Genomic DNA, 20,028 nt, shown 5'->3' on the forward strand with positions numbered 1-20,028 from the left:
TGGAGGCAGAATCACACCCCTAGTGTTTGGGTGGGAGGTGACTGGAGTTTGGTAGACCTGCATCTGAATCCACCCTCACAATTTCCTAGCTGTGGGGCCTCAAGCAAGCACCTTTACTTATGGGCCTCAGTTTCCACATCTATAAAATGGAAACAGTCATTTGCATAGGGGAGGTTTGTGTGTGCAGCTCACACGAGGTAGTGCATACAAAGCACCTAGCACAGAGCTAGACCTTCATGTGATCTGCAAACGCTCGCTGAGTACCCACTATGTGCCGGCGACCATCAGGAACATCCTGGAATGCCAGGAACACTCCAGTGACTGAGTCTCTGCTCTCACAGAACCTCCAGTTTAGCATCCCAAAGAAGGAGCTGAGAAGAAAGTTAATTCTCTTCACCAGTGACGTACACTCATCAGTTGCCAGCAATCATACTGCACAGCATAGCAAGCAGGCACCAAAAGTCAGTGGCTTCTCACAGTAAACACTGAATGTGTCCTCACTATCTGGCTCAGCTGAGCACTTCTGCTCAGAGTGGGGCTGGCAGGGCTCATCCTTGTGCCTGCTGTCAGTGCCTGGTCAGCTGGAAGGTTTGTCGCTCTTTGCTGGGCGCTCTCACCTGTCTGGGGTGAGCGGGCTGTGCTCCACACCCTCCGGCAGGCTGAGCTGGGCACGTTCTCATCATGAACGCAGATCATAAAAAGACAAAGTGGAAATACATGGGTACCGGTTAAACCTCTGCACTGGCGAGGTTGCTGACATCCCACTTGGCCAAAGCAGGAACTAGGAGTTATAGGGCAAAAGCATGTACACAGAGAGGGGATTGAAAAAAAAAATCAGGCCATTTAGTGCCAACCAGTCACTCAGAGTTGAACTTAAATACTGGAAGTCTCAAGTACAGGGCAGTTAAAGGTGAGGTTTTCTGGTTGCAGGAGTAGCAGGGAGGTGGGGTCCAGGGGCTGCTGTGTGACTCCTGAGGAGGCTCCAGGGAGTAGAGGGAGTTCCCCTGCCCCCCACTCTCCTTGTACAGACAGGAAGCAGAGGCACTGATGGGCCTGCCCAAGTCAGGAATAGAGATGAGACCTCACTTGCAGAATCTGTGCCTGAGCTGAGTGCAGGGCCCCAGAGCCTGGATGCAGCCTCACCCTTGCTCTCTTGGCCTCTTTTTTTTTTTTTTTACCAGTCCTCCCAGAGCTGCAGTTCCGGCCGCCAGCATGTCCGCCTGCAGAGTGACTCCAGCAGCAGCACACAGGTGACCTTCCGGAGGCCCCACGCCTCCCCCCGCCCCCACCCCGTCCTTCCCTCCCCACTCCACCCACACATTCCTTCCAGCTTGGAGTAAAGGGAATGGACGCTAGTCATCTACAGGTGTCACTTATGGTTTATTTGTTTTACCTTTTTTTAAATTTTTTTTTAAATTTTTTAATTTTTTTTTTTTTATTCATGATAGACATACAGAGAGAGAAAGACAGAGACACAGGCAGAGGGAGAAGCAGGCTCCATGCCGGGAGCCCGACGCAGAACTCGATCCTGGGACTCCAGGATCGCGCCCTGGGCCAAAGGCAGGCGCTAAACCGCTGAGCCACCCAGGGATCCCCTGTTTTAGCTTTTTATACAAGCATTAAAACTGGAGTTTTTGGTTATATAAGTAATACATGAATCTCTTCTCCTTGTAAAAAAATTAAAATCTTGGGGATCCCTGGGTGGCTCAGTGGTTTGGTGCCTGTCTTTGGCCCAGGGCGCAATCCTGGAGTCCTGGGATCGAGTCCCATGTCGGGCTCCCTGCATGGAGCCTGCTTCTCCCTCTGCCTGTCTCTCTGCCTCTCCTCTCTCTCTATATATATATGTCTATCATGAATGAATGAATGAATAAATAAATAAATAAACAAACAAACAAACAAATAAATCTATCTTTAAAAAAAATTAAAATCTTGCAGAGAAAGCTGTTTGACTTTGACTATTCCTAATCCCTACTTGCCCTCCCTAGACATATCATCATTTGGCTATGTATCCTTCCAGATGCTTCTGTTTGTCTGTACATACACAGAACTATATATGCAATATGTAAAGGATATACTGCAGTGTTTAGTAATTTTTGAACATTTCTACATAAATTCTATCATATGTGTAGTTCCACAGCTTTCCATATTATGCAATGAAATGTTAATTCATCTCACTCAATATTAAAAAAGCAAAGCCCCCAAAATACAAATACTCTGTCACTTTTTGCATAAAAAGAGGAAATATGAATATTAACATATCTATTTTGAAAAACAATGAATAATTCCGAAACAAATCAGAATGGTTACCTACAGGGAAATGGGGAGGGCACAGGAGAAGAATCTACGTTTCCCTGAATATCCCGTGTTTTCTAGTTCCGACTTTGGAGTTAAGTACATTTTTAAATTTTTTACATGATTTAAAACAAATCGAGAAGAAAAATTTAAAACTCAAAAACATGATTTTAACAGCAAATCAAATGGGTGACACAAACACACAGAGAAGAAATATTTCATGTCACCTTGGAACGTGGTCTTATACTATATCCCTGATGGAGTATGACCCATGAATATAAAGAACGACAGGTAAGTCTTTGAGATGTATCCTGGAGGCTTTTTTTTTTTTTTTAAGTTTTATTTATTTATTCATGAGAGAGAGGCAGAGACACAGGCAGAGGGAGAAGCAGGCTCCATGCAGGAAGCCTGATGTGGGACTCAATCCCTGGACTCCAGGATCACGCCCTGGGCTGAAGGCAGTGCTAAACCGCTGAGCCACCCAGGGATCCCCTATCCTGGAGGCTTTTGCACAATGTTATATATACATCTCACTACTTTTGAAAGTAGTTCTGTAATAACCAACCACATGGATAGAATATGCTTTTTTAGCTGTTTCCTATATTATTATCCCATTTTTTACTTAAAAAATTATGTGTATATGATTTTGTGAGATGAAAGGTATGCTCCCTGCTGCTTCAATTCCCTAGTACTCCCTCCTTAGGCAATTTCAATGCTTCCTTATTTCTGGATTATTCTGTGTGTTTCCTTGCAATAGACCATTTTTTAATTTTTCACAATGGAAACATAGATTATACCTGGTTCCACCCCCCACTCTTTTTCCTGGATGTATAGTGTTCTGCATGCATTTTCCATAATGGAACCAGTCTGCTGCTGATGGATATTTAGGATGCTGCTGGAAGGAGTGCCATAATGGACATCCTAGTCTCTGTTTTTCTGCACCTTGTCTTCAGGTGTTTGAGTCTGTGGATGAAGTGGAACAAGTGGAAGCAGAAGGCAGGTTGGAGGAGAAACAGCCCAAGATCCCCAACGGGAACCTGGTGAATGGCACCTGTTCTCCAGACTCTGGCCATCCTTCTTCCCACAACTTCTCCTCGGGCCTCTCGGAGCACTCAGAGCCCAGCCTGAGCACAGAGGACAGTGTCATGGATGCCCAGCGGAATGCCCCCCTGGCTCTTCGACCTGGGGACAGCAGCGTGGATGACGGGCAGAGCAGTGAGGCCACCACCTCCCGGGATGAGGCCCCCCGTGAGGAGCTGGCCGTGCAGGACAGCCTGGAGAGTGATCTCCTTGCCAACGAGAGCATGGACGAGTTCATGTCCCTCACTGGCAGCATGGACGTGGCCCTGCCCGAAAAGGAGGGGGCCGCCATGGAGGGCTGGGGGGGCAGCGAGGCGGAGAAGCACAGCCAGGTGGACAGTGGGGACAATCTCTCAGAAGAGCCCGAGATGGAAAGTCTCTTCCCTGCCCTGGCTTCTCTGGCCGTGGCCACTTCTGCCAACAATGAGGCGTCCCCTGTGTCTTCCAGCGGCGTCACTTACTCTGTAAGTTACCAGGATTCCCCTCCACTCAATTTTCTTCCCTAACAGCTGTGGGAGGGTGGGTGTGTCCCACGAGCCTCAGTTCCCCAGAATGACCTCTGGTCTGTCACATCTTCCTCAGCACAGGGGTTGCCCTGGAGAAGCCAATTTGGGAAGGAAGACAGTAACTATACTGTACTAACCTAAAGAACACAGGCTTTGGAGTTCTAACCGTCCTGGGTTCAGTACCAGCTGAGGCACATCACTTTGTCTTTCCCTACCAGTTGAGTACCTTCCCTCCTGAGCTGTTCTCTGTATTAGTGAGTCCAGTCCCCCATGCCTAATATGCAGTGAACTGTCAGTCAATAGCAGCCTTAATGATGAGCATCTTGGCATACATTCAGGTCCAGCATCTTTTAAATACTTAAGTTTCCTTTCTTGCCAAAAAGTCTAAACCAAAGGATGTCAGCTGAATGGGATGTTTGCTGAGCCAGGGAATGGTGTATCCATTTTCCTTTAAAGAACTTATTATTTCTAACATATACATGCCCGTAGTTTAAAGAGTCAGACAAGGCTGAATAGGAAACCAGAAGTGGCCCCACCTGCTCCCATGGAGCTCTCCCCCAGAGGCAGTAGCAGTTACTTATTATGCCCAAATTATATTTTTAAGATTTTGTTTATTTATTCATGAAAGACATACAGAGAAAGGCAGAGACATAGGAGGAAGGAGAAGCAGGCTCCCTATAGGGAGCCCAATATGGAACTCGATCCCAGGACCCTGAGATCTGACCTGAGCTCAAGGCAGATGCTCAACCACTGAGCCACCCAGGTGCCCCTTCTGCCCAAATTATATGGTGTTTACCCCCCTGTCTGTAAAGAACAGTATGTAAAGTATGTGAATAACATACTTGTGTTGCTACTTCTTGATCTTTGTTGTCTTTTTCTTTAATCCCAGACATTCCACATCCACACCCTCACCACACAGTGACACCTTCCCAGCCCCATCCATCCACTACAGTTATAACTTTAGTTAAATGACTCTTTAGTGTTCACAGTAGTATAACAACATAATGTATATACCATGTAGGAAGATGCACTTATTTTTTTTCTTTCCTGTACAAAAATTTTGTTTTCTCCACGTGCATCTTCATTTCCTTGTCTGTTTTCTTTTCCTGCGTTTGCTTCATATGAATCATCATTTCACTTCCCCATCCTCCAAGGTGTGCCAGTTTTCTAAATCTCTGCTGGAACATTCAGACACATCAGGTTTTCTGTTCATTTTGTGTGTCTCAAGAAGTATCTCTGGGGTCTTCTCCAGTCTGCTGCTCCCGATGGAGAGCTGTCGTCTTGGATTTTTCTCTGCCTTCACATAGAATTTATTTTTGCTTTTGGATGATCCAGCTGCATGAGCTGTAAACCTGATCTGAGGCCTTTATCCAGGGAGCTGTATTTTACACTTCATTTGACACCTCTGTTCAAGACAGGCAGTGGTCCTCGGGACCCCAAATGTTAGTTTTTCTTCCAGAGCTCCCTTACTGGGGATGAGGCTCTTTGGGGGTCCCCCTTAATGCAGGAAAGTCTCTTACTAGATTCCTTACCTTGGTGGAGAAGGACCCCAAAACCATTCAATCGAAGCTTACATTTTGCCAATTTGGGAGCTTCCTTCATGGCAAAAAGCCAGATTTGATATTTTCTTGCTTTTGTGGGTTAATTTTTAGCCTTGAAATGCTTCTTATTGGGCAGCCCCGGTGGTGCAGCGGTTTAGCGCCGCCTGCAGCCTAGGGCGTGATCCTGGAGACCTTGGATTGAGTCCCACATCAGGCTCTCTGCATGGAGCCTGCTTTTCCCTCTGCCTGTGTCTCTGCCTCTCTCTCTCTCTGTGTCCCTATGAATAAATAAATAAATAATCTTTAAAAAATGCTCCTTATTTTTCTTGCATATCATTGCACCTTTTCATCAGGTGAGGTCAAGGTAGCAAGTCCAGCATATGGCCAGAACCAGACTCCTAATCGTTTCCTCCATTCTTCCAGTCCGGTGTTCAGCAGGGAACAGGGAGGACCTCCAGCTAGTTATAACCCTCATCCACTCAGCAGGGATAATTAGTCTGTGCACCTTAGAGAATTGTTTTGTTTCATAAAAGGGAGAAAAGCAAAAAAACCTTTCATCATACAAAGTGAAAAGGTACTTTCTCAGGAAACAACAGAAATGAAATCAAAGACCTACCTGGCTCGGGGAGAGGATGTGGGCTTTTCGGTGGCAGCTGGAGAGGATGAGGAGGAGGGAAAACCTCTGGAATCTGACCTCTAGGAGGAGTTGGGGTGTAATTGTTTTTTCCTTCCCCTCCTGGGGGCCTGCAGCCAGAGCTCCTGGACCTGTACACGGTGAACCTGCATCGCATCGAGAAGGACGTCCAGAGGTGTGACCGCAACTATTGGTACTTCACGCCTGCCAACCTGGAGAAGCTGCGCAACATCATGTGCAGGTGGCTGGGGTGGGGAGTAGGGGGATCTGTAGGGGCATGGGAGGTGGTGGCAGAGGCTAGGGCTACAGGGAGCCCCCTGCCTCTACAGCTGGTACCTTGCCAATCTGGCACGTATTCCAGCCCACACTGCCAATAAGATAACAATCAGAGCAATGATAATAACAGAGAGCATTTATGAAGCACTTACTTACTGTATATCGGGTACTCTCTCCTGAGCCCTTTACTAACACTGTTTCACCTATTCCTCATAGTAAGCCTGTGGGGTAAGTATTACCCCCTTCTACAGGTGAGGAAATGGAGGTTGAGGGCTACCACGGTGGTCAAGTCCCCAACGGGGCAGTTACCTGAGCAGGAACTCATACTCACATCTCTCGGGCTCTAGAATATGTGCTTTATTTCCTTAAGCCAAGACCTGGAACTTCCTATTACTTTTCACTACATACTAAATATTTTATTTCTTAAAATATGAAAGTAACTCAAGCTTATTAAAAACCTAAATCAACTGGCGAAACCAGAAGTTCATAAGGTCTAAAGAGAAACTGTTTCCTTCTCCAGTCATAATTCCCCTCACGAGAAGAAACTACTGCTAACAATTTAGTGAATATCTTCCCTAGCTAGCTAGCTATGTTTAAAATATGTGTGAAATCGCAGAATAGATAGTATATTATATATCACATGAGTACATATTTTAATGTTTTTTTAAAAAAATTTACCTATATGGGATGAATACTATGTTTTTATACAGCTTGCTTTATACGCTTAATAATGCATCCTGGACATTTCTCGATGCTATTCTAACTGAGAGCTTCACAAATTTCTAATGTAGCCCACAGGCCAAATCCAGGCCACCACTTATTTTTGTAAATAAAGTTTTATCAGAACTCATCCATGTGCTTTTGTTTGCATAGTATCTATGACTGCTTCTTCAGATTGAGTAGTTGAGACAGAGAACATAAGGTGTATAAAGCTGAAAGTAATTATTACCTGGACTTCTCAGGACAGGTTTGCCAACTCTTGCTCTAACTCATTTTTGACAACAAGTACTATATTCTATCTTACTGTCTCCTCTAGCAGTCACTGACCCCCAAATTGGAGTTGAGGAGATACAAATATAATGAACTTTAATATAATATGCTACATTAGAATGAAGAGGTACTGAAGGCAAAGGAAACATAGACTGACTTTTGCTGGGTTATAACCTTGGGAGAAATCATGGAAGGCCTCACAGAGGTGGTGACATTGAAGATGGCTTTTGGCAAAATTAGGAGAGACTCAAGACAGCACTTAAAATATGCATACTCGGTGGTGAGGCCATCTGGGCTCAAATCCTGTCTCTGCCACTTATTATTAGGTGTATGACTCTATGCGTGTCACTTTTATCTGTGGGCTCATTCTCCTCATCTGTGAAATGGGATATAATAATACCTTTCTCATATGATTGAGAATTTCATGGTACAATACATGTTTAGTGGCTGAGTATACAGTAAATGCTCAGTAAATATTGTTATTATTAAGGGGGCAAATGGGAACTCCAGGCACAGAACTGGCAAAGCACAGGGACATGAATGTGTGCCAGAGAAGAGGAAGTGCCAGGAAGTGATGATGGGACTGTGAAGATGGATAGGAAGGAGACACTGAATGCCTTGTACCCTTAGTGAAGGAGTTTGCACATTGTTTTGTCATGTAGTGGGAAGCCTGTGAACAAGTGGTGGACTCTCTGAGTTGGGCTTTAGGAAGGCCATTGTGGTGGCTGAGAATACGATGTTCGAAGAGAGTGAGACTGGGGAAAGGCATGCAGCAGGGAGCTGAAGGAGTGAGTAATTCAGGTGAGGGCTGGGGGACTGTGTAGGGAGGAGGGAGAGAATTGGGTTAGAGAGACGGGTCGTGATTGCCATCCTTAGGCCCCTTGTCTCTCTCTTATAGCTACATCTGGCAGCACATTGAGATCGGCTATGTCCAGGGCATGTGTGACCTCCTAGCTCCATTGCTGGTCATCCTGGATGATGGTGAGTATGTCCTCCCCACTCCAGGGCCAGAGGTACAATTTTCTTACTACTGCATAGGAGGGATGTTAACCTCACTTTGTGACTCCATGGAATGGGTCAGTACAGGTGCTCAGAGGACCTGTTGGTGAACACAACAAGGTCCTGGTGAAATAAAACATCTTATTTTTCCACATTAGCCAGGCCTAACACTTTTACTGCCAGGTGCCCAACACCCAGCCAGGCCTTTGCTAGCCACAGATTGTACAAATGTGAATGGAAACAAAGGAAAACCCAGGGTCAGATGTCTTCACTGGTGAATTCTACCAAACAATTATTTACAAATTCTTCAAAAAGATAGAATAGGAGGGAATACTTTCCAACTCACTCTATAGGACCATTCCTTATATGAGGGCCCACTGGTACCTTGGTACTAATACTAGACAAAGACATCACAAGAAAAAAACTACAAACTGATGTCCTTTATGAATATAGAGACAAAAATCCTGAGACACCTGGGTGGCTCAGTGGTTGAGCATTTACCTTTGGCTTAGATTGTGATCTCGGGGTCCTGGGATCAAGTCCTGCATCCATCGAGCTCCCCACAGGGAGCCTGCTTCTCCCTCTGCCTGTGTCTCTGCCTCTCTCTGTGTCTCTCATGAATAAATAAATAAAATCTTAAAAAAAAAATAAAGAGAAAAGTCCTTAGCCAAACAGTGAATTGAATCCAGCAAGATCTAAGGAGGACTATTTACCATGACCCCATAGAATTTATCCCAGGAACACAGGCTGGTTCAATGAATGAAAATGAATCAGTGTAATTTACCATATTAATAGAATAAAATAACACAGTTGTCTTAGTTGACAAGGAAATGGCATTTGACCAAATCTGACACCCTTCCATATTAAAAACACTCAACAAACTAGGAATAGAAGGAAACTTCCTAAACATAAAAGGTACGTAAGAAAAAACTACAACTAGTTCATACTCAAGGTGAAAGACTGATTGCTGTCCTCCTAAGATCAGAAGTAAGGTAAGGATGTCCACTTTTGCTACAAAAAAGGTTCTAGACAGGACAATTAGGGAAACAAAAGAAACAAAAGGTAGCCATACTGGAAAGGAGATAAAACTGTCTATTGCAGATGATGTGATTTTTGTATATAGTAATCCTAAGGAATAAGAAAAAAAAGTATTAGAGGAGCCACCTGGGTGGCTCAGTCTGTTAAGTGTCTGACTCCTGATTTCAACTCAGGTCATGATCTCAGGGTTGTGAAAGCGAGCTTCGTGTTGGGCTCCACACTAGGGATGGAGCCTGCTTGATTTTCTCTCCCTCTTTCGCTGCCACTCCCCCTCTAAAAAAGTACTGGAACTAATAAAAAAAAGTTCAGCAAGGTTGCAAGATACAAGATGTATATACAAAAATCAGTTGTATTTCTTTAGGAAGGCAATCCCATTTGTAATAGCATCTAAAAGAAGATTTATATTAATTTAAGAGAGGAAGTGAAAGATTTGCTGGTTCAGTTCTAGACCACTGTGATACAGTGAAGATCTCAATAAAGTGAGTCAAATGAATTTTTAGATTTCCCAGTGCATATACAAATTATATTTATACCATACTATAGTTTATTAAGTGTGCAGTAGCACAGTTCGAAAATAACGTACATACCTTAATTTAAAAATATTTTAATGCTAAAAAATTACGAACAATCATCTGAGCTTCCAGCAAGTCATAATCACTGATTAAAGGTCACTGTAACAAATACAATGATAATGAAAATGTTTGAAACATTGCAAGAATTACCAAAATGTGACAGAGACACGAGGTGAGCAAATGCTGTTGGAAAAATGACATCAGTAGACTTGCTTGATGCAGGGTTGCCACAAACCTTCAATTTGTAAAAAATGCAGTATTAGAAAAGTGTGATAAATCAAGGTATGCCTGTATACCAAGACTGTAAAATATTGTTTAAAAAATTAAAGATCTAGGGCACCTGGGTGGCTCAGTGGTTGGGCATCTGCCTTCAGCTCAGGGCATGACCTGGGGTCTTGGGATCAAGTTCTGCATCAGGCTCCTTGTAAGGAGCCTACTTCTCCCTCCTATGTCTCTGCCTCTCTCTGTGTGTCTCTCACGAATAAAGAAAGAAAATATTTTTAAAAATTAAAAAATTAAACATCTAAATAAATGGAAAGACACCTCATGTTTATGGATCAGAAGACTTAGTAGTGTTAAGATGGCAGTACTCTCCAAATTGAGCTAGGTTCAATGTGATCCTGTCAACATCCCAGCTGCATTTTTTTTTTTTTTTTGTACGAATGGGCAAGCAGATGCTAAAACTCATTTGATAATGCAAGGGATGAAAATCAATTTTGAAAAAGAAGATGTTAGAGGACATACAATTTCAAAACCTACTAGAATATTATAGTAATCAATAGAGTGTGATATTGACAAGGATAGACCTTGTAGATGAGTAAAATAAAATTGGAAGTCCAGAAAGAAGCATTTCTGGTATTTATGTCAGTTGATTTTGACAAGGGTGCCAAGACATTTCAGCTCAGTGAGGAAAGAAGAGTCTTTTCAACATATGATGTTGAAACAACCAAATATCCACATGCACAAAATTGAAGTCAAACTCCTACTTCATACTATATAAAAACTACTAACTCAAAATGGATCATGGACCTAAATATAAGAGTAAAAACTGTAAAATTATTAGAAAAAAACAGGCATACATCTTTGTGACCTTGGGTGTAAAGCAGCGATTTCTTAGTTATGACACCAAAAGAATATAGTGGCATAATTAAAAATAAATTGGACTGGGGACACCCAGGTGGCTCAGTGGTTGACCATCTGCCTTTGGCTCAGGGTGGCATCCCAAAGTCCCAGGATCAAGTCCTGCATCGGGCTCCCTGCATGGAGCCTGCTTCTCCCTCTGTCTATGTCTCTGCCTATCTCTGTGTGTCTCTCATGAATAAATAAATAAAATTTTAAAAAAAGAAATAAATAAATTGGACTTAACAAAATAAAAACTATTGTGCTTTAAAGGACACCAGATGTTAGAAGAGGGAGAAAAAGGTACCCTTTTCAAACAAATTTTTCTAAATGCTGGCTGAAACAATATGAAACTGGTTTCTTTACTGCAGGACTTCTCAGAGCCTTTAATTTCTCAATATATGTAGACCCTCTCTAGCATTTCCCAGTTATTGGACCCTTTCTTTGCATAATTCTTTGCCTGTTAGCACCCTTCCAGTATTGACAATTGCCATTTTAATTCAGTGGTTCCCAGACTTAAGAATCCCATGAACTGTTAGAATTTCAAAAAAGAAAAAAGTTTGGGACCAACAAAACATCATCAACTTTTTATTAGAGTAAATTGGGATCTTTTAAAAGACTATCTGGGGGCTTCTGGCTGGCTGAGTTGGTGAAGCATCTGACTCTTTGTTTCAGCTTGGGTCATGATCTCAGGGTTGTGAAATCAAGCCCCGAGTTGGGCTCCACACTCAATGAGGAGTCTGCTTGAGATTCTCTTCCTCTCTCTCCCTCTGCCCCTCCCCTGCTCTCTTTCTAAAATAAGTAAATAAATCTTTAAACAAAAATAAAAAGAACGTCTGGTGTCAGCATCATCTCTTAAAAGAAAGGCCATTTTAGCCCCTCGCAGGTGGGCAGTACTTAATGACTGCAGAGCTCTCTCTGAAGTGGGATGCATTGATGCTCCCTCCTCTGCATGTTTCTCCTCTGGCTGTGGACTTCAGGAATCGGCTCCAGGCCTTCGACCTTGGGATCACCTTGGGAGCTCGGGTTCCTTGGGCACTGGCAGAGGTGACTGTTTCTTCTGTGCTCTTTCCCCAGAGGCCCTTGCCTTCAGCTGCTTCACGGAGCTCATGAAGAGGATGAACCAGAACTTCCCCCATGGAGGTGCCATGGACACACACTTTGCCAACATGAGGTCACTGATCCAGGTATGACCAGTCCTATTCAATAATATACCTTCTTCCGCTTCAGCCTAATGGACCTCAAATCAACGTAACAGCCATGCTTAGCCTAACTCAACTCAATTCAGTTCATTTTAACTCAGATCAGCTCCACTGGATTCATTCTCACTGAGCATTTATTCAGTCCAGGCACTGTAGCTACAGTAATAAACAAAATATGGCTCTCGGCCTTAAAAAGATGCTTGCTTGTACTGATCCTTTCCCTCAAAATAACATTTGGGTATATTTCTCATACACACAGCTTTATTGAGCTATAATTCACATACCATGCAATTGACCCTTTTTAAATATACAATCCAATGGTTTCTAGAATAATCTCAGTGGTGAAACATCCCTAATTTCAGAACCTTTTCAGCACCCCAATAAGAAACCCCAGTAACCATGGTAACATAATTTCCTCTCCCTAGCTCCTGGCAACCATTAATCTACTTTCTTTCTCCATCGGTTTACCTATTCTGGACATTTCATAGAAATGCAGTAACATAACTTCTGTGTCTGGCTTCTCTCACTTAGCATCATGTTTTCAAAGTGCCTCAACATTGTAGTGTGTGTCAGTAGGCCATTCCTTTTTATTGTCAAATGATGTTCCATTGGATGGCTCTGCCACATTTTGTTTATCCAGTCATTCATTGATGGACGTTTGGGTTGTTTCTACCCTTGGGCTGTTGGGAATTGTGCACTGTGAACATTCGTGTACAGGTTTTTATGTGGCCGTCCATTTTCATTTCTCCTAGTGATATACTTAGGAGTGATATTACAGCTGCACCACGTTACGTTCCCACCAGCCACATACAGGGGTTCCAGTTTCTCCCCGGCCTCACTAACACCTTGTTGTCTGCCATTTTGACCCTTATCGTCCTGGTGGGTGTGGAGTGATATCTCATCATGGTTTTGATTTGCATTTTCCTGACTAATCATGCCGAGCATCTCTTATGTGCTTTATGGTTATTTGCATATCTTCTCTGGGGACACAACTGGGTTGACCTGAGCTGGGTCAATTCTCACTTCAAATCTTTGGCCCATTGTTTAACTCCACCTGGTCTAAGGGGTTGAATGGCATCCAGTCTGAAGGTGGACCACCCTTTATTCAGCGGACCCCTTTGGTGTAGCCTCCTGCCGGGAGGCTGATGCCAACCTTTTCTCCCTTGTGCAGATTCTGGACTCAGAGCTCTTTGAGCTGATGCATCAGAATGGGGACTACACTCACTTCTACTTCTGCTACCGCTGGTTCCTGCTGGATTTCAAGCGAGGTATTGACTTCAAACCAGGGACTTGTTCCCAGACTCTGCAGTAGAATCTCAGGGGAAGAAAGGTGCCATGGAGGCAAGCTGGGAGTGTTGGAGTGAAGCTGGAAGAAGAGAGTAACACCCATCTGTCGAGTTCTGTTGACTCACCTGCCCTATTTTGTAACAACACTACGCAGTAGGTGTTGTCATGGTTCCTATTTTACAGATGAGGAAATTTAGGCCAAGAATTCAATTCAGGGATAGAACCAGTAGAGACAGGATCTTAGGCCACCTCTGTCCACCTCCTAAGTCCAGTTAGTTCCTACCTGTTCTGTTATGCTGCTTATCAGAGGCAAGGCACCCCTTGTCCTGTGCAGCATGGTGCCCATGTGACTTAGAAATGGGGTATAGCACTGCACACTGGTATTGTGCAAAATGAGGGTGATGCTGATAAGAGTATCTACCCTGCAGGGAGGTGTTTACTAAATGCCAGGCAGTGCGCTGAGCCATTTCTATGTACTTTCTCTTCAAGCCTCACCCTGCTTACAGAGGAGGAGAGGAAGAGGCTGGTGTCAGGGAAGTAACTAGCCCAAGGTCACCTTGCCAGTAAGCTGTGGGACTGGATTCGCACTGAGTTTATTGAGTACAGGAAGCCGTCTCTCTACCACCGCTCTCTCTAGTTTCTTGGCTAGCCCCAGTGGCAGCCGCCAGCTCTGCCTGTGTGCAGAGGCCAGGGGATACCCCCATGGGTGCTAAAGGAGTTGTTAGGTACAGGGAGAAGGGGGGACATCGGTCAAGGAGCAGAGCAGGGATAGGTCAGTGTAAATTAAAGCTGACCATGCTCAGTTTCTCCCCTACAGAAGCTGGAAACTTAGAACCCCACTAGTCTGCACTGACAGTTGGGGAAACTGAGGCTTCTGATGGTCAAATGGCAAGTCCAGGCCTCCTACCTCCTGACCTGAGCTCTGTCTGTTGTCCGCTGCACGAGGGCAGAAGTACAGGGCACAGCTGGCCTGGGATTTTCCCAGAGGGAGGGCAACACTGTGAGCTCTGTGGCTGACCCTCTCCCCACGCATGTGCGTGCTGGGTGTCTTGGCAGAACTCGTCTACGATGATGTCTTCTCTGTCTGGGAGACCATCTGGGCAGCCAAGCACGTCTCGTCCGCCCACTATGTCCTGTTCATTGCACTGGCTCTGGTCGAGGTCTACCGTGACATCATCTTGGAGAACAATATGGATTTCACGGACATCATCAAATTCTTTAACGGTACCTGCATGACCAGAGTGTCATCGGTGGGGTGCGGACTTCTGACAGGCCCCGTCCTGGGGCCTCAGAGGGTGGGAGATGTGTTGAGATTGACACATAGTAAAGGGGATATACAGAGGTTCCATCTGCTTCTTGTGTCTATTTCCAAATGGGTGAGCTGACATCTTGTAACACAGAGAATGAATTTTTCTCAGGAATCTAGCAGAAGGAGCATGGGTGTTGAAATGAGGCTCAGGGGTAAACCTGCCTCTGCCACTAACCAGCTGTGCCCATGGATAAGTCACCCCTCCTCTTTCTAAGTGTCACTTTCTCATCTGTCAAATGGGGTAAAAGTGTCTGCTTTGAAGGGCTGATATGCACAAAAGCAGCTGCAAGGAGGCATTTGAAATGGTGTGAGAAAGGCACAGCCTTTGAAGTCAAACAGGTATGGATTCTGATCTCAGCCACTTGGGAGCTATGTGACCTTGGGCAAGTGACTGCATGTCTATGGGCTTCAGGTTCCTTGGGGATAGAATGATACTAACACCTCCCTCACAGAGATATTGGAACAATTAAATGAGACAACATGGATAAAGCCTACACGTGATACCCACCCAGCTCATAGGAGGGGCCCTGTAGCTGGAAGTTCTTGCTACTATTATCACTATTTAAAATTTTAGAAAACTAAAGATAATTTTGAAAAAAGAAAAAGAAGAAAAAGAAAAGCTGCCTTTGACCTTACACCAGAAACCATTTTTTAAAGATTTTATTTTTTAAGTAATCTCTACACCCAACGTGAGGCTGGAACTCACAACTCCAAGATCAAGAGTCTCACACTCTCTCAACTGAGCCTGCCAGGCACCTCAGAAACATTATTTTTTAAAAATCTTTTTATTTTGAAATAAGTGTAAATTTAGAGAGAAGTTGCAGAGATAGTACAAAGAGTTCTTGATACCCTCCACTCAGCCACCCCTAACGTCTCTATGTTACCTGGTCCTAGAACATTTGTCATGACTAAGAAGTAAACATTGGTACTCTTAACTAAACTACAGACTTTGATTTTGCCTTTTTTTAAAGATCTTTTTATTATTTGGGAGAGAGAGGAAGAGGACATAAGCAGGGAAAGGGGCAGAGGGAGTGAAAGAAGCAGACTCTCCATTGAGCAGGGAGCTGGATGCTGGACTTGATCCCAGGACCCCAAGATCATGACCTGAGCCAAAGGCAGATGCGTAACCAACAGAACCACCCAGGCACCCTTTGCGTGGTTTTGAAGCGATGCCCTTTTTCTGCTCTAGCATCCAACCCAAGAAATCACATGGCATTTACCGGGTTCATTGAAAAAACTTTTTCCCATCTCATCTTTTCCACAGTCAAAAGAGAATAATATTTTTATTTCATTCTTAGATAAGTACAGTGATTAATGGGATTATGTACCTGTTGGCTTTGTACAGCTTCCCAAACCTTGGAACCAGATTGAACACCATCACCTTCACTTATTTCCTGTTCCACAGTGATTTTCATGTGGCTTTTGCTTTTTTCTCAAACTTGGTTTTTCAATTGCTTGCAGAAAAACCTAGCATTGCAAAGATATAAAGTCATTGATAGGAATGCAGTACAATTTGTGACCTCCCTGGCACCATACTGGTTTGTGGGGTGTTGGACAGATGTGGAATATTATTTTGTCTCCCTCACAATCTCCGTGAGTTCCCAGTGGCATCCTGGGGTACCTTGGTAGCTAGTTTGGAAATCATAGTCTTAGTGCATTTTTCCTCCAATAAATGATTTCTTTATGATAAACATCTGGTTTAGGATTATTCTGCTTTAAAGATCTGATCAGGGGTGCCTAGGTGGCTCAATCGGTTAAGTGTCTGCCTTCAGCTCAGGTCATGATCTCAGGGTCCTGGGATAGAGCTCCAGGTTGGGCTCCATGCTCAGCAGGGAGTCTGCCTCTCCCTCTCCTGCTCTCCCTGCTTGTGCTGTCTCTGTGTCTCTCTCAAAAGAATAAATCTTAAGAAAAAAGATGCAATCATTTTATGTAGCTCTTAATAAAATTACTTTTACGTTCTCCTTTCCCCTTCCATATCCTTTAGTACCTTTTAACATTTGGCTGTGTGCCCAGCATTGCTTTCTTTAAAAAAAAAAAAAAAGATTTTATTTGTTCATAAGAAACACATACACACAGAGGGAGAGAGAGAGAGAGAGAGAGAAGCAGAGGGAGAAGCAGGCTCCATGCAAGGAGCCGGATGTGGGACTGGATTCCGGGTCTCCAGGATCACACCCTGGGCTGAAGGAGGCGCTAAACTTCTGAGCCACCCGGGCTTCCCTCAACATTGCTTTCTTAAGAGGTCCCCAGTCGTGGTATTTATATAAAGGGGCTGGGAAGACCTAACTTTTTGTAGGTGAACCCACATCCTCTTGTTTGATCTCACAGCAGCCTTGTGAAACAGATACTGTTGTCATCCCCATTTTCCAGATGAGGAGACCAGGGTCCAAAGTGGCAGGACTTTCCCCACAGTCTCTGCTTCCAGCGCTGCTCTGGGGATGATGCCAGATGATGATGGTGGGAATGCCCCAGAGCCCCCATGCCCCTATCAAATCTGAGACTGAGGCTTGCGGATGGACACAGCAGGAAGCTCATAAGATCTTGCCTTCTGCTCTTTCAGAAATGGCCGAGCGACACAACACCAAACACGTCCTGAAGCTGGCCCGGGACCTCGTGTACAAGGTGCAGACACTGATCGAGAACAAGTGAGGGCCTGCTCACCCGGGCAATGTCAACCGAGCCACCACCCACCCGTCCATCCTGCTTTTCCTCCCGGCCACCCCGGGAGCGAGGTCCTGGTGTCTGTTCATGAGCATGGACTTCTGTGCAAAGAGAAACTACCCCAACTTTGGCCACCAGGCAGGTGGGGTCAGGGGGTTGCCCCTTTGGTTCAGCCTTACGTTTTCCTGTTTGACCAAAGATTGTCCAAGTCTGGGATTTCTCCCTTGTTGGAATTGGGGTGTGTCAGTGGATGGAGGGAACATTTTCATGAGTGGCCTCCAGAATGGTTGCCTCTCTCTTGTTCTGTCCCAATCCCTCCAAACTGTTTTGTCAGCTGAGACTTAGGGGAGGGAGGTTTTCTGGGGGGGGAATTGGTGTAGGAGAGGCCTGTGGGGCTTACCTCTGTACTCTGAGAAGGGCGTTTGGAGATGTTCCAGAACATGGCTGGAAGGCTGGCTTGGAGCAGTTTCTGCACCCTGGTACCATTGACATTTGGTCTGGGTAATTCTTATTTGAGAGGGGCTATGTGTTGTAGGATGTTGAGCAGCATACCTGGCCTCTACCCGCCAGATGCCAGTAACACCCCCTCCCCAACCCAGTTGAGACAACCCAGAACATTTCCAGATATTGCCAAATATCCCCATTTGAGAACCACTAGCATAGAGGCGGGGCTACAAATATATCTCTCTCCCCACTTTTTCTTTACTGCCTATGTCCTAAGACTTCCTCCTGTTCAGAAAAGGCACAAGGGAGTCCACATCCCTCTTGGGGTCTAGATTCCATTTGTTGTATTCTCTCATTTTTTTTCTCCTCCACCTGACCCCAGGAGAGATTTCTTTTCTTCTTTTCAAGAGAGGCCTCCCCTTGGAAGGGCAATGGAGCATGAGAAATGTCTATAGGTGTGCGACAGCTTGAGGCTCCTCTTGGTCCTGCCCAGGCACCCCCCACCCCAGGCCGGGCAGAGCGCACGTCCCCTTCTTTGGCTCCTAGGGAAGACCTCACCTCTCCTTCTGCACATTGAGGCTGGTGCTCCAGAAGCTTGGAAGGTGTGTGTTGGTAAAGGCCACTTCTAGAGTGTCCTTCTGATAGAGCAGTCCTGCCAATTCTCTTCTGAAGAATGCATGGGAATCGAGAGAAACAGAGTCAGATTGGAATGCTCATCCCCAGCATGGCAGGTAGGGTTTTGGCAAGGTTGGAGGCTCAAAGCACATCACAGTGTTCATAGAAAGGATCCATTAGTCCTCAGTCCTGAGGAGGGACTCAAACCAGGAGGGAGAGGAATCCCTGCCCGTGGGCTTGTGAGGGCTCTTCCCTTGGCCCTAGTGCCTTTGCTGCATCCAACCCTCCTAGTCCCTGACATGGGGCCTCTTGAGCAGGATGGACCTAAATGACCCTTGCCTCCAAGGAGTGTGCTCCGTGACAGTTGTATCTCCTCGCTGTGGTCTGTCACCTTCCCAAGATGGGGGGAAAATGTGCGAAAGGCCCCTCCAGATCAAAATTTACCCAGCTGCTCTGCTATTCCTTACAGAGGACATTATTCTAGCAAGATCCGGGTCGTAGACCTTCTGATTCTTATTTATTTTTTCGACAGAGTAGTCACAAAGTACAGCACACAATCCCTTCTCCGCCTTCTCTCTCATGGTGTTCCAGAGAAGTGTCCATGGTTGTGATTTGGAACAATTCCTATTTATTCAGCTTAATTGTGCTTATTTTGGTCCCCGTAATATTGCGTGCGTCCTTGTGTCCTGGAATCGAGTGTGTGGGAGTCGTTCTGTCTGTGGAATGCCCTCCTCCTTTTCTCAGTGTTGCCAACATATCTTGTAACTGTTTACTGAAGAGTTGTGTCTATATATGGAGAAAAAATATATAAACAGAGAAATGTGTGAATATGGGTTATTTTTCATTTCCACATTTCGGGAATTTTTTTAATATGAAGGAAGGAAATGTTTGGTTTTAAAGACTGTGTCCTCCCAACCCCACCCCAGTGACCTAGACCCAGAGGGGGACAAAGTCTCATTATAGCTGCCTGGTCTTTCCCCAGGAGGTTTAAGGCAAGTGAAATACTTCTCACTCCCTCGTCTCAGTTAGCTATCAGCATGAGTCATGCTGCATGACAAACCACCCCACAACTTAGTGGCCTCACACTGCCATTTACTTAGCTTATGATTCTCTGGGACAGTATGGGCTGGAAGGGTCTCCTGGTCTGTGGTGGACTTCTTCATGTGTCTGTAGTCAGCTGTTGGCCAACGAGGTGACTCTGCTTCTGACAGGTGCTTGACTGTTGGCAGGGAAAGTGGGCCATGTGTCTCTCATTCCCTGGCAGCCCAGCTCAGGCTCATTTATGTGGCCATGGTGGCACTTTTCAAGACAGCAAGGAGGAGTGTGCAAGGCCTTTTGAGACCTAGGCTTGGAATTGGCCTGAGGTTCTTTCTGCTGCATTCTTTTGCTCAGAGTAAGTCACGTGTCTGAATACAGATTCAAAGGGGGGGGGGGGGTATCGATTCTACCATTTGGTGGGTGGCTTT

The 20,028-nt window shown here is 45.0% G+C and overlaps 1 protein-coding gene across 6 annotated transcripts in view; it reads left to right on the plus strand.

Moving 5' to 3' along the window:
* SGSM1 (small G protein signaling modulator 1) overlaps positions 1-19,390 on the plus strand; it is a 93,410-nt gene extending 74,020 nt beyond the window's left edge. For all 6 annotated transcript variants that reach the window (XM_072725197.1, XM_072725200.1, XM_072725198.1 and 3 more), the window contains 8 exons: positions 1,182-1,250; positions 3,246-3,836; positions 6,170-6,294; positions 8,218-8,300; positions 12,125-12,234; positions 13,421-13,517; positions 14,593-14,760; positions 17,403-19,390. In XM_072725197.1, the coding sequence (XP_072581298.1) occupies positions 1,182-1,250; positions 3,246-3,836; positions 6,170-6,294; positions 8,218-8,300; positions 12,125-12,234; positions 13,421-13,517; positions 14,593-14,760; positions 17,403-17,491 (1,332 nt within the window). In that variant the 3' untranslated portion in view covers positions 17,492-19,390. The remainder of the gene's footprint in view (positions 1-1,181; positions 1,251-3,245; positions 3,837-6,169; positions 6,295-8,217; positions 8,301-12,124; positions 12,235-13,420; positions 13,518-14,592; positions 14,761-17,402) is intronic.
* The last annotated feature ends 638 nt before the right edge of the window (positions 19,391-20,028 follow it).

Source organism: Vulpes vulpes, chromosome 10, assembly GCF_048418805.1.
Source record: "Vulpes vulpes isolate BD-2025 chromosome 10, VulVul3, whole genome shotgun sequence".
NCBI classification, from domain to species: Eukaryota; Metazoa; Chordata; class Mammalia; order Carnivora; family Canidae; genus Vulpes; species Vulpes vulpes.